Here is a 12,901-nt window from a genome sequence, read left to right as displayed (position 1 = left end):
CCAATACTATCTTCAGATAGTTAAAGCGCTGTCATGTGAAATTAGGGAAAGATTTATCCTGTGTTGCTCTAGAGGATGGAATTAAAACAAATGGGTGATATTATAGAAAAACATAGTTACTCTCAGTCTGTGGAATGCTTTTTTGCCACAAATACCCAGCCCTGCAATCAGCTGTCTGCATGGCAAGCTCACTGGCCATGTTGACATAGAGGCTGGTTGGGGCATTTCTTCATGGAGCAGAAAATTAGTTACAACTTCCAACATTACTCCCAATATAGATACAATTTAATTTAACTAAAGTTTATTGAGCTCCTACTACATGCAAGACACTGGGCCGAGGTAGGAGGATTGCTTGAAGCCAGGAGTTCAAGACCTGCTTGGGCAACATAGTGAGAACTTATCTCTACAAAAATAAAATAAATTAGGCACGGTGGCACATTCCTGTAGTCCTAGCTGCTTAGGCTGAGGCAGGAGACTTGATTGAGCCCAGAAGTTTACTGTGGGAATACAGAAGATAGTGTGGGAAAGAAGTCTCATTCAGCTTCTCTGAAGTTTAGCATGTGGAAGCTAGGATAGAAAATAAGACTCTTTGGCTAGGGCCTGGAGCCCCTCAACAGACAGCTGAGATCAGCATTTCAGAACTGAGGCATCCTTGGCAGTGGATTAGAACAAACATATCCAATGGACTGGGGAACACTCCTGGGGCAATCATTTTCTTTTCTTTTTTTGAGATGGAGTCTCGCTCTGTCGCCCAGGCTGGAGTGCAGTGGCACGATCTCAACTCACTGCAACCTCCGCCTCTCCAGTTCAAGCGATTCTCCTGACTCAGCCTCCCAAGTAACTGGGCTTACAGGTACGCACCACCACACCTGGCTAATTCTTTTATTTTTTTAGTAGAGATGAGGTTTCACCATGTTGGCCAGGCTGGCCTCGAACTCCTGACCTTGTGATCTGCCCACCTAGGCCTCCCAAAGTGCTGGGATTACAGGCGTGAGCCACCGCACCCAGCTTTTTTTTTTTTTTTTTTGAGACAGGGTCTTGCTCTGTTGCCCAATCTGGAGTACAGTGGCGGGATCTTGCCTCACTGCAACCTTGACTTTCCAGGCTCCAGGGGCCTCCTGCCTCAGCCCCCTAAGTAGCTGGGACTACAGGCATGTGCCACCATGCCCGGTGGGGCAATTATTTTCTAACAGGAGGCCTAAGTCAAGACATGCAGGCAGAGCAGAATACTGACGAGCTGCCAGCCACTAGGCAATCAGTACTTAGCATCAGGAAAGTCTAACCAAGATCTATCCTCATGAAGTCCCTGCAGGAAGACTGTGGGTGTGAACACAGGAAATAAGCAGTAGTAAATACACAAAGTCCTGGAGACTGGAGGGGAAAGTTTTACAGCAAGGTGATGACGTAGCAGTGGGCCGGCCCTTCAAGGGAAGACTCGATTCTTTTTTTTCTTGAGACAGAGTTTCCCTCTTTTTGCCCAGGCTGGAATGCAATGGTGTGATCTCGGCTCACTGCAACCTCCGCCTCCTGGGTTCAAGCAATTCTCCTGCCTCAGCCTCCCGAGTAGCTGGGATTACGGGCATGCACCACCATGCCTGGCTAATTTTGTATTTTTTAGTAGAGACAGGGTTTCTCCATGTTGGCCAGGCTAGGCTGGAACTCCCGACCTCAGGTGATCCGATTGCCTCGGCCTGCCAAACTGCTGGGATTACAGGCGTGAGCCACCATGCCCGGCCTGGAAGACTCAATTCTTATGAAGAACACGGAGAGCAAGTTGGGGAGGGATAAAAGAGTAAGAAATCAGGTATAGAAACTGAATATGCATGGGAACAGTGGTAAAGATGATCCTGCCTCAGTATCTTTGGAGGCAGGAATTTTTTATAAGGTAGAGGCAGGTCCTAAAAGCTTAAGTTGAAGACTAGAACCATGAACTGGTCAGCTATGCTTTTTCTAGAAAAATATAGAGATAATACCTTAATCGATAGTATAAACATATAAATATGCCTCTTTTTTCTTGGCTTTGCAAATATTTGGGCTACTACTTTCTCTTTCCCTCCCTCGCTCCCTCCCTCCTTTCTTTCTTTCTTTCTTTCTCTCTCTCTTTCTTTCTATTTATTTAATTTTATTTATTTTCTTTTTGAGACAGAGTTTCGCTCTGTCACCCAGGCTGTAGTGCAGTGGTGCAATCTCGGCTCACTGCAAGCTCCACCTTCCGGGTTCACGCCATTCTCCTGCCTCAGCCTTCCGAGTAGCTGGGACTACAGACGCCCACCACCATGCCCAGCTAATTTTTTGTATTTTTAGTAGAGACGGGGTTTCACTGTGTTAGCCAGGATGGTCTCGATCTCCTGACCTCGTGATCCGCTGGCCTCGGCCTCCCAAAGTGCTGGGATTACAGGCGTGAGCCACCGCGTCCAGCCTCCTATTTATTTATTTATTTATTTTATTTTTTATTTTTTGAGACAGAGTCTTGCTCTGTCGCCCAGGCTGGAGTGCAGTGGCATGATCTCAGCTCACTACAACCTCCACTTCCCGGGTTCAAGCGATTCTCCTGCCTCAGCCTCCTGAGTAGCTGGGACTACAGGCACACGCCACTACGCCCAGCTAATTTTTGTATTTTTAGTAGAGACAGGGTTTCACCATGTTGACAAGGATGGTCTCGATCTCTTGACCTCGTGATCCACCCACCTCAGCCTCCCAAAGTGCTGGGATTACAGGCGTGAGCCACTGTGCCCAGCCTATTTATTTTTTTGATAGTGTCTCACTCTGTTGCTCAGGCTGTAGTGCAGTGGCAGGATCATGGCTCACTGCAACCTTGGCCTCCCAGGCTCAAGCAATCCTCCCACCTCAGCCTTCCGAGCAGCTGGGATCACAGGAACTCACCACCATGTCAGGCTAATTTTTTCTTGCTTTTTTTAGAGATGGGGCTTCACCATGTTGCCTAGGCTGGTCTGGAACTCCTAGACTCAAGCTATCTGCCTACCTTGGCCTCCTAAAGTGCTGGGATTACAAGCATGAGCCTCTGCACCTGGCCTGGACTACACTTTTTGATGTTGTTGTTGAGATGGAGTATCGCTCTGTCACTCAGCCTGGAGTGCAGTGGTGCGATCTCGACTCACTGCAACCTCGGCCTCCCAGGCTCAAGCGAGTCTCCTGCCTCAGCCTCCCAAGTAGCTGGAATTATAGGTACCTGCCACCATGCTCGGCTAATTTTTGTATTTTTAGTAGAGACGGGGTTTCACCAAGTTGGCCAGGCTGGTCTCAAACTCCTAAATTCAAGTGATCCACCCGCCTGGGCCTCTCAAAGTGCTGGGATTACAGGCATGAGCCACCGCACCTGGCCTCTGGACTACATTCTTTATAGAGCAATTTTGAAAAAAGTGTAACCCCTAAACTAGCAGTAGATTGGCATTTTCTTTCACTGTTTCCACTTCTATGAAATATTTCTTCATAACTCTAGGTTTATCCTTTAGGCCTCTGTAGATCCCCATTTTACTCTTTTTTTCTAGAGTCAGAGATCTTCCATACCTTGATCACTTCTGCTTGCTTCACTGGCAGATACTGCTTGATGCTTAGGCCTCACTCCAGCAAAATCTTTAATTAACTTTAGAGAATCCAAATGCTAAGTACTGGCCGAGCCTCTCAATCCTCCCAATTCTCACCTTGAGGTAATATGATATCCTGTGGAGGTTTTCTTCTCTTTTTCCTTGCCCGGATAGTCCAGGCTGTGCACTAACAGTGTGACCTCTGGGAAGGCCCTAACTTCTCTGAATCTTAGACTCCTCATCTGTGAGTTACGTGCAGGGGTCGAATTATGATTTAAAAGATATGGTGGGGCATGTTGGCTCACACTTGTAATCCCAGCACTTTGGGAGGCCAAGGCTGCTGGATTGTTTGAGCCCAGGAGTTCAAGACCAGCCTGGGCAACATGGCAAAACCCCGTCTCCACAAAAAATATAAAAATTAGCTGGGCATAATGGTGCACATCCGTAGTCTCAAGTACTCAGGAGGCTGAAGTGGGAGGACTGCTTGAGCCCGAGGGGCTGAGGCTGCAGTGAGCCATGATTGTTCCACTGCACTGCAGCTTGGGAGACAGAGTGAGACCCTGCCTCAAAAAAAAAAAAAAAAAAAAAAAAGAAAAGGTATGATCCTGGCCGGGCACAGTGGCTCACGCCTGTAATTCCAGCACTTTGGGAGGCCGAGGCAGGCAGATCACTTGAGGTCAGGAGTTCAAGACTATCCTGGTCAGGCACAGTGGCTCACGCTCTAGTTTAGGGCTTATGCTTTTTTCAAAATTGCTCTATAAAGAATGTAGTCCAGGGGCTGGGCGCGGTGGCTCATTCCTGTAATCCCAGCACTTTGGGAGGCTGAGGAGGGCAGATCACTTGAGGTCAGGGGTCTAAGAGCAGCCTTGCCAACATGGTGAAACCCCATCTCTACTAAAAATACAAAACTTAGCCAGGCATGGTGGCGGTGCCTGTAATACCAGCTACTTGGGAGGCTGAGGCAGGAGTTTCACTTGAACCCAGGAGGCAGAAGTTGCAGTGAACCGAGATTGTGCCATTGCACTCCAGTCTGGGTGAAAGAGTGAGATTCTATCTCAAAAAAAAAAAAAAGTGTATGATCCATAATTTGTTAATAAATCTAATAATTCCTAAAGTTTCAGAATATGAGTTCATGGGGAAAGGTTTCTATGTGATAAATTTGTTGGTTACAGGATAAAAAATAAAGTGAAAAAATCTTTTTTACTGATATATATTTGTACATATTAATGGAAGCACATGTGATATTTTGATACATGCATACTGTGTGTAATGATCAAATCATTACAAATGAGGTTATCCATCACTTCAAACATTTATCATTTGTGTTGGGTTTTTCAAATTTTTCAACTGTCCATTATCCCCAAAATTTATGTAGTGGTATTACTCTCCAAATTAGGCTTTTTTTTTTTTTTTTTGAGATGGAGTCTTGCTCTGTCACCATGCTGGAATGCAGTGGTGCAATCTTGGCTCACTGCAACCTCCGACTCCCTGGTTTAAGCGATTCTCCTGCCTCAGCCTCCCGAGTAGCTGGGACTACAGGTGTGTGCCACCATGCTCAGCTGATTTTTGTATTTTTAGTAGAGATGGGGTTTCACCATGTTGGCCAAGATGGTCTCGATCTCTTGACCTCAAATGATCCACCCACCTCGGTCTCCCAAAGTGCTGGGATTACAGGTGAGAGCCACTAGGCCCGGCCCAAATTAGGCCTTCTACAGGAAAAAATCTTGGCTGGGCCTGTTGGCTCACACCTGTAATCCCAGCACCTTAGGAAGCCAAGGTGGGAGGATCACTTGAGGCCGGGAGGTTGAGGTTGCAGTGAGGCCTCCACACTCCAGTCTGGGAAACAAGCAAGACCCTGTCTCAAAAACAAACAAAACCTCTAACACTTCATTTTTTCACAGATGGAGTCCCCTCTGTTGTCCAGACTGGTCTCAATCTCCTGGGGTCAAGCAATCTTCCTTCCTCAGCCTCCTGAATAGCTGGGACTACAGGTTCAGTCACTGTGCCCAGCTTAAAAACTTTCAAGACTTTTAAAATACTTTGTAACATTGGGGCTTGAGTTAATCTAATTTATTTTGAAAGGAATAATCAAGGTAACAAGATTTTCCTTCTGACTCTGAATTGATAACACACCTGTGCTGCACTGACCATCACTACTCACTTTGTGATTTGCATAGCAAGTCTATTTTAGAATTGTTATTATCATAAGGCATTCCCGACTAGAGTCGGAATGATTCATAGAGGATAAGAAGGTTTAAGTGAGGCCACGCGCAGTGGCTCTCACCTGTAATCCCAGCAGTTTGGGAGGCTGAGGCGGGTGGATCATCTGAGGTCAGGTGTTCGAGACCAGCCTGGCCAACATGGTGAAACCCCATCACTACTAAAAATATAAAAATTAGCCAGGTGTGGGCCGGGCGCGGTGGCTAACGCCTGTAATCCCTGCACTTTGGGAGGCCGAGGCGGGCGGATCACGAGGTCAGGAGATCGAGACCATCCTGGCTAACACGGTGAAACCGCGTCTCTACTAAAAATACAAAAAATTAGCCAGGCGAGGTGGCGGGCGCCTATAGTCCCAGCTACTCGGGAGGCTGAGGCAGGAGAATGGCGTGAACCCCCGGGGGCGGAGCCTGCAGTGAGCCGAAATCGCACCACTGCACTCCAGCCTGGGCGACAGCGAGACTCCGTCTCAAGGGAAAAAAAAAAAAAATTAGCCAGGCGTGGTGGTGCGAGCCTGTAATCCCAGCTACCAAGGAGGCTGAGGCAGGAGAATCACTTCAACCCGGAAGGCGGACGTTGCAGTGAGCCGAGATTGTGCCACTGCACTCCAGCATGGGTGATAGAGTGAGACTCTGTCTCAAAAAAAAAAGTTTAAGTGACACGACTAGGAGCAATTGGAGAAAACAACTGAAGAGAAAGCTGTATTAGTGAAGACAAGTATCTTCGGTAAGGACGCTTTAGGGGTGGTTGGGAAGAAAGGAAAAATGTAAGACTGAAACATAAGACGGAAATGTAAGACGGAATTGCCCGAAAGTCTAACTTTAATTACATATCAAATACACATTTTGGTGATTTGGCGATCGTGGGGTGGTGTGTGTGAAAATGTAGTTTTTACTTCTCTATCCCTGTTTCTTGCTTTCCACATACTTCAGCGTTTTCCACTTTATCAGGTTGAACCAGCTCACCAGGTTCAACTCCTGTGCCATCACACCTAGGTGTGCTTGAGGGATGGATGTCCCTGAGAATGGAAGGTCAGCAGCATGAATATTGCAACTACAGAAGAGTAGGAGAGAAAAAGGGTGGCGTAAACAGGACTGATGAGAGAGAACAGAAGGTAAAGCAAATGCAAAGAAGCCGGGCGCGGGGGCTAACGCCTGTAATCCCAGCAGTCTGGGAGGCCGGGTCGGGCGGGTCACTTGTCAGGAGTTCGACACCAGCCTGACCAACAGGGTGAAACCCCGTCTCTACTAAATACAAAAAATTAGCCGGGCGTGGTAGCATATGCCTGTAATCCCAGCTACTTGGGAGGCTGAGGCAGGAGAATCACTTGAACCCAGGAAGTGGAGGTTGCAGTGAGCCGAGATTGATTGTGTCATTGCACTCTAGCCTGGGCAACAAGAGCGAAACTCCATCTCAAAAAAAAAAAAAAAAAAAAAAAAGAAAAAAGAAAAAGAAAATGCGAGGAAGCAGGCTGTGTCGGACTGGGAGTAGGCTTGACCACCTTTCAATTCTCAACCCAGTGGTACGACTCTGGCGGCAGGCAGAGGCCCCACCTCCTCTGCAGAGAGCTCTCGGGTTCTCCCGGATTCCTAAAGGACGGCAAAGGCCTGAAGCAGGTTCTCTGAGCACCGCACAGAACCTTCCATTTCGCGGGGAGGTTCTTCCTGCGCCCAGGTGTTCCTCAACCTTCCTCTCCTCGCCCAGGAAGAGGCTGTGAGGATTACATCATCCCAACCCGAGCAGCGTGGCCAGCTTTTCCATCTCAAACTCTTGCTCTTGAAGTCAATCCGGATGCAGCGATCATGTTTCCCCGTCAGGGCTGGCCCTGGAGAGGGGGCACGCCGGGAGGCGTCTCGTTCTAGCAAAGAGGCTATTAAATGACCTAGGGCGCGGCTTTTTCTCGCGTTTACGAGCTCCACCTACACGGGAACACATGGCTACCCAAGCCCGTCGCTGCGCCAAGACCTCCAGCTCAACACACCCGACAAGCGCTGTGCAGAGAAACCGCAGCGCAGTCCAGCGGGAGACCCCAGGAGGGGAAGGAGGTGCCGGACTCGGGAAGGGTGTCCCGGGTGGCGGTGGGCGGGGGGGGGGGGCGCGTTGCGCCTGCGCAGTCGCTAGGCAGCTGCTCCCGCGGGGCGTGCTCGTAACGCCGCGCACCCTATCAGGCGGCCACAGGGAGCGCGCCCGCGGCCTCGCCCTTTCTCGCCCCTCCCTTCTCCCCTCTGGGTCCAGCCTCAGACTGAGGCTTGGAGACCCGAGCATTCCACTCGCCACTTCGGCGCGCCCCCATGCCCTCTTGTGCGCGTGCGCAGAGGCGGACCGCAAGGCTAGGGCGCGAGGGAAGGGCGGGCGTACGTCCTTGCGTGCGTCTCAGGCAGCGCGCACGCCGGCGTGAGAGGGCACGGGGAAAAGGTGGCTCTGGCCGGGGCGGCTCGGTTTCCTGGGGCTATGTAACTGAGCTCGTCTACTTGGGGGTCCTTCTTCGCTGCACTCGCCGCGTGCTAGCAGGGAGTTTCTGCTCGGGAGAGGGACTGTCCTTACGCCCGCCGCGCCTCCTCGACGGCAGAGCAGGCTTGCTCACCCGTGGGAGCGTCCCGGCCGAGAAGCCCTGAGGGGGGAGGGGAGGCCATTTTGTCCCGACCGACTCCCCGGAACCGGGCGGAGCGGCTGGGAGAGGCTGCGGAGCCGCGGTCGCCGCCCTCGGAGGCACTGGACGCCGCCACTGTCGGGGCTTCCTCGAAGCTGTTTCGTAGGTCGCCCGCGCCCTCTCGAGCCTTCTTTTTTCCCACGCTTCCCCGGTCCTCCGGCCTGAGAACGCCCGAGTGAGGAGTTGGCCGTAGTGAGAGGGACCGATCCCTTGGGGCCGCCGGCGGCGAGAGCCCGAGCCGCTCCTCCCAATGGCGAAGAAGACGTACGACCTGCTTTTCAAGCTGCTCCTGATCGGGGATTCGGGAGTGGGGAAGACCTGCGTCCTTTTTCGTTTTTCGGATGATGCCTTCAATACTACCTTTATTTCCACCATAGGTAAGACCTGTGGGAGGACGGTGTACGGTCTCGGTAGCTGCATACCGTTTATTTTACTCCAGACATCTTGCTTCCCGTAATATACGCCTTTGTTTCAGTGATTCCGATTCCAAACGACAGATCCAAGTTTGAATCGGCAGCGAGCTTACTGGGGCGGGGTCTTCCCATGATTTCCATCCGGTCTTTGGCTTTCGAGTCTCCCACTATACTCAGTGCCTTCTGTTACAAAATATGCATCATTTAACCATGTTCCAGAACCTTATTTCTTCAGGCGACTGGACTGGCTTTTTCCACATTTGCGTGGAATTAGTAGATGTGTGATATTTTTAAGGTGTTTATTTCAGTGGTTGCGATTGAAGCAGTACTAGCTATTTGGGAAAGGCCTGAATTTATACTTTGGGGCAAAGAGAAGATTCCATATGGTCATAACTTAGAGTAAACTTGAGGGTTTCTGAGAAGAATAATTAAGGTAAATTAGAAGGGAAAAGTGAGTTGCCCTCATTCACTAATGCACTGATGTGTCAAACAATCAGAGGCTCTTCGCGCTTGGGGTGGGACTCTGGCATATTTGCCTCAGTGCTTTTCGAGACATCAACAGAAGCAGTAATCTGAGGGAGATGATCAGTTTCTGTCCTCAAACCCAACGGAGTGAAGTCAAGTTCTCTTTTCCATTTTATTTGACTCTAGTATTTACAGGAAACTATTTTGCCAGTCATAGCCCTATGGACTTATAATGCACTTTCACCATGTTTCAGAATTACTTAGTGTGGAAGTAAGAGCTGAAGAGTGACCTTTTTAATCGAATTTCCCGTTTAGGAAAGGAAAAGGGAAGGCTCTAGGAAAGTCCCTTTTGAATCTGGTGAGAAAATTTAAGTGGCATTGACGCTAATTGTGCTGTATTAATTGTGAAACCCATCCGCTCCCCAATAAATTTCTTAAAAGACATATGGCTCTCAGCATTGTGGCGGTGCAGTTTAACCCATTTTTAAATGTAATTTTATATTGAGACGATTTTAAAAAGCAACTGCAGTCGTCTTTGAACTCTGGGAATTGTCAAAATTAAGCTGATTGGAAACAGTTTATATAGCGTTACTGAAATATTTGGTTTGGGTTTTCTTTTGTGACAAATAGCTGCTTCATTCTCACAAAAGAAATTATACTGAAATTAAATTGGACAAGTGATTTTTAAATAGATTTTTATTTTGCTTACCTTTTTTGGGAGGCAAATTATCATAATCCTTATTTCCAGAGTATATAACTGTTTTCTTGGTCTGTCATAAATTTCATGAAACTTAGAGCTTGTTCTCTAACTTGTGGGTTAGAGAATACTAGCACTTAGCACTAGCACTTCCCTAGCACTGTTTGCTTTTAACACTCCACTTTTAGCTGTAGCTGGCTAGGGTTAGGTGATCAGATGGGTCAGCAAATATTTATTGAGCACCTAATGCTGGACACTGTTCTTAGGCACTGGGAATAAATGATGAACACAACAGACCCCTTGAGGAGCATTCCAGTGAGGTCAATCAATAGTGTGGAAGATGCTACAACAGTAAGCATAGGGAGGAAGAGTGGCTAGTGTAAATCGTGAGGAGTTTGAGTAGGCTTACATAGAGATGATACCTAAAATGAAGTCTGGGCCGGGCACGGTGGCTCATGCCTGTAATGCCAGCACTTTGGGAGGCCTTGGCGGGCGGATCCCAAGGTCGGGAGTTCAAGACCAGCTTGGCCAATATGGTGAAACCCCGTTTTTACTAAAAATACAAGAATTAGGTGGGTGTAGTGGCAGGCGCCTGTAGTCCCAGCTACTCAGGAGGCCGAGGCAGGAGAATCGCTTGAACCTGGGAGGCGGAGGTTGCAGTGAGCTGAGATTGTGCCACTGCACTCCAGCCTGGGCAACAAAGCGAGACTCCGTCTCAAAAAATAATAATAAATACATGAAGTCTGAAGGACTAATAGGAATTGAGTCAGAGGGGTAGGATAGGGCCTTTCTGGAAAAGGGAGCGTAGAACAAATGTGTAGTAAGGTTGAGGATTTAATTCATGTGGTCAACTTTATTTATTTATTTTGAGACTGAGCCTCACTGTCGCCCAGGCTGGAGTGCAGTGGCGTGATCTCGGCTCACTGCATCCTCTGCCTCAGGGGTTCAAGCAATTCTGCTTCAGCTTCCTGAGTAGCTGAGATTACAGGTGCCCACCACCACACCTGGCTAATTTCTGTATTTTTAGTAGAGACTGGGTTTCACCATATTGGTCAGGCTGGTCTTGAACTCTTGACCTCAAGCAATCCACTGTCCCAGCCTCCCAAAATGCTGGGATTACAGGCGTGAGCCACCATGCCCGGCTGTGTGGTCAACTTTAACCTATCTTTATGAACAGTGTGGAGAGTAGGAAGCAAAACATTAACTCTGTCTTCTCCAATCTTTTTGTAAAGGATGCATGCCCCCAAGTAAAATTCAATCCTGTAAGATAATGGTATAATCTTTTTGTAGTCCTTTTACTTGGGAAGATGTGATGATTTTGGATCAAGTCTGCTGGGTTGGAATCTTGTTTCCACAGGTTACGAGCTGTGCAACTTTGGCAGATTACTTAACCTCTGTTGGCTTCAGGCTCTTTAAAAGTGTTAAGGCTGGGCACGGTGGCTCACGCCTGTAATCCCAGCTCTTTGGGAGGCCGAGGCAGGCAGATCACCTGAGATCGGAAGTTCAAGACCAGCCTGATCAACATGGAGAAACCCCGTCTCTACTAAAAATACAAAAATTATCTGGGCGTGGTGGCGCATGCTTGTAATCCCAGTTACTCAGGAGGCTGAGGCAGGAGAGTCGCTTGAACCTGGGAGACGGAGGTTGTGGTGAGCTGAGATCGTGCCATTGCACTCTAGCCTGGGCAACAAGAGTGAAACTCTGTCTCAAAAAAAAAGTGTCAATCATAGTATCTACCACATAGGGTAGTTGTGAGGATTTTAGGGGTTAGTGAGAGTAAAGCACTTCACATGGTGCCAGGGCCAGGCACTTTGTAGGAGCACGGTGCATATTAGCTATATATAGAATATGTGACTCTAATGCTGTGGAGGTGTGGCAGAACATGTTATTTTATGGATTGAACATCCTGTACACCGTGGTACCCAAGTATTTCTTGGTGCTCCACTAAACAATTTTTTTTTTTTTTTTTTTTTTTGAGACGAAGTTTCGCTCTTTTTGCCCAGGCTGGAGTGCAATGGGTTGATCTCGGCTCACTGCAACCTCAGCCTCCCAAGTAGCTGGGATTACAGACATATGCCACCACACCTGGCTAATTTTGTATTTTTAGTAGAGACAGGGTTTCACCATGTTGGCCAGGCTGATCTCGAACTCCTGACCTCAGGTAATCTGCCTGCCTCAGCCTCCCAAAGTGCTGGGATTACAGGCGGGAGCCACCACGCCTGCCCTCCTTATTTTTTTTTTTTTTTGAGATGGAGTTTTGCTTTTGTTGCTCAGGCTAGTGTGTAGTGGCGCAGTCTCTGCTCACTGCAACCTCTGCCTCCCAGGTTCAAGCGATTCTCCTGCCTCAGCCTCCTGAGTAGCTGGGATTACAGGTGCACACCACCACGCCTGGCCAATTTAGTATTTTTAGTAGAGATGGTGTTTCATCATGTTGGTCAGGCTGCTCTTGAACTCCTGACCTCAGGTGATCCACCTGCCTCAGCCTCCCAAAGTGCTGGGATTACAGGCATGAGCCACCGCGCCCAGCCTAGACTCTGACATTTTCATACTTTCAGATAAAAATGGTTTCATATATATGATGTTGAATAGTGTAAGTTGAGAAAATAAATGATTCTGAGTACAGCTTGAACACATTCATGTATTAGCTGTGTGCACAGGTTTAAAATACCATTGGGCCGGGCTTGGTGGCTCACGCCCATAATCCCAGCACTTTGGGAGGCTGAGGTGGGCGGATCATGAGTTCAGGAGATCGAGACCATCCTGCCTAACGTGGTGAAACTTCGTCTCTCCTAAAAATACAAAAAATTATCCAGTCGTGGTGGTGGGCGCCTATAGTCCCAGCTGCTCGGGAGGCTGAGGCAGGGGAATGGCATGAACCCCGGAGGTGGCGGAGCTTGCAGTGAGCCGAGATCGT

At 48.6% G+C, this 12,901-nt stretch overlaps 2 protein-coding genes across 2 annotated transcripts in view; one reads left to right on the top strand and one right to left on the bottom strand.

Moving 5' to 3' along the window:
- The window catches only part of ASXL2 (ASXL transcriptional regulator 2), a 555,729-nt gene that overhangs the window by 297,533 nt on the left and 245,295 nt on the right, over positions 1-12,901 (bottom strand). The gene's annotated exons all lie outside the window — the stretch shown is intronic.
- The window catches only part of RAB10 (RAB10, member RAS oncogene family), a 98,900-nt gene continuing 92,517 nt past the window's right edge, over positions 6,519-12,901 (top strand). The window contains exon 1 of the mRNA XM_055252971.2: positions 6,519-8,789. Coding sequence (XP_055108946.1) covers positions 8,663-8,789 — 127 coding nt within the window. The 5' untranslated portion in view covers positions 6,519-8,662. The remainder of the gene's footprint in view (positions 8,790-12,901) is intronic.

This window comes from Symphalangus syndactylus, chromosome 18 (assembly GCF_028878055.3).
Source record: "Symphalangus syndactylus isolate Jambi chromosome 18, NHGRI_mSymSyn1-v2.1_pri, whole genome shotgun sequence".
In the NCBI taxonomy this organism is placed as follows: domain Eukaryota; kingdom Metazoa; phylum Chordata; class Mammalia; order Primates; family Hylobatidae; genus Symphalangus; species Symphalangus syndactylus.
The sequence above is the reverse complement of the archived record's forward strand: the minus strand, read 5'-3'. Positions and strand labels throughout refer to the sequence as shown.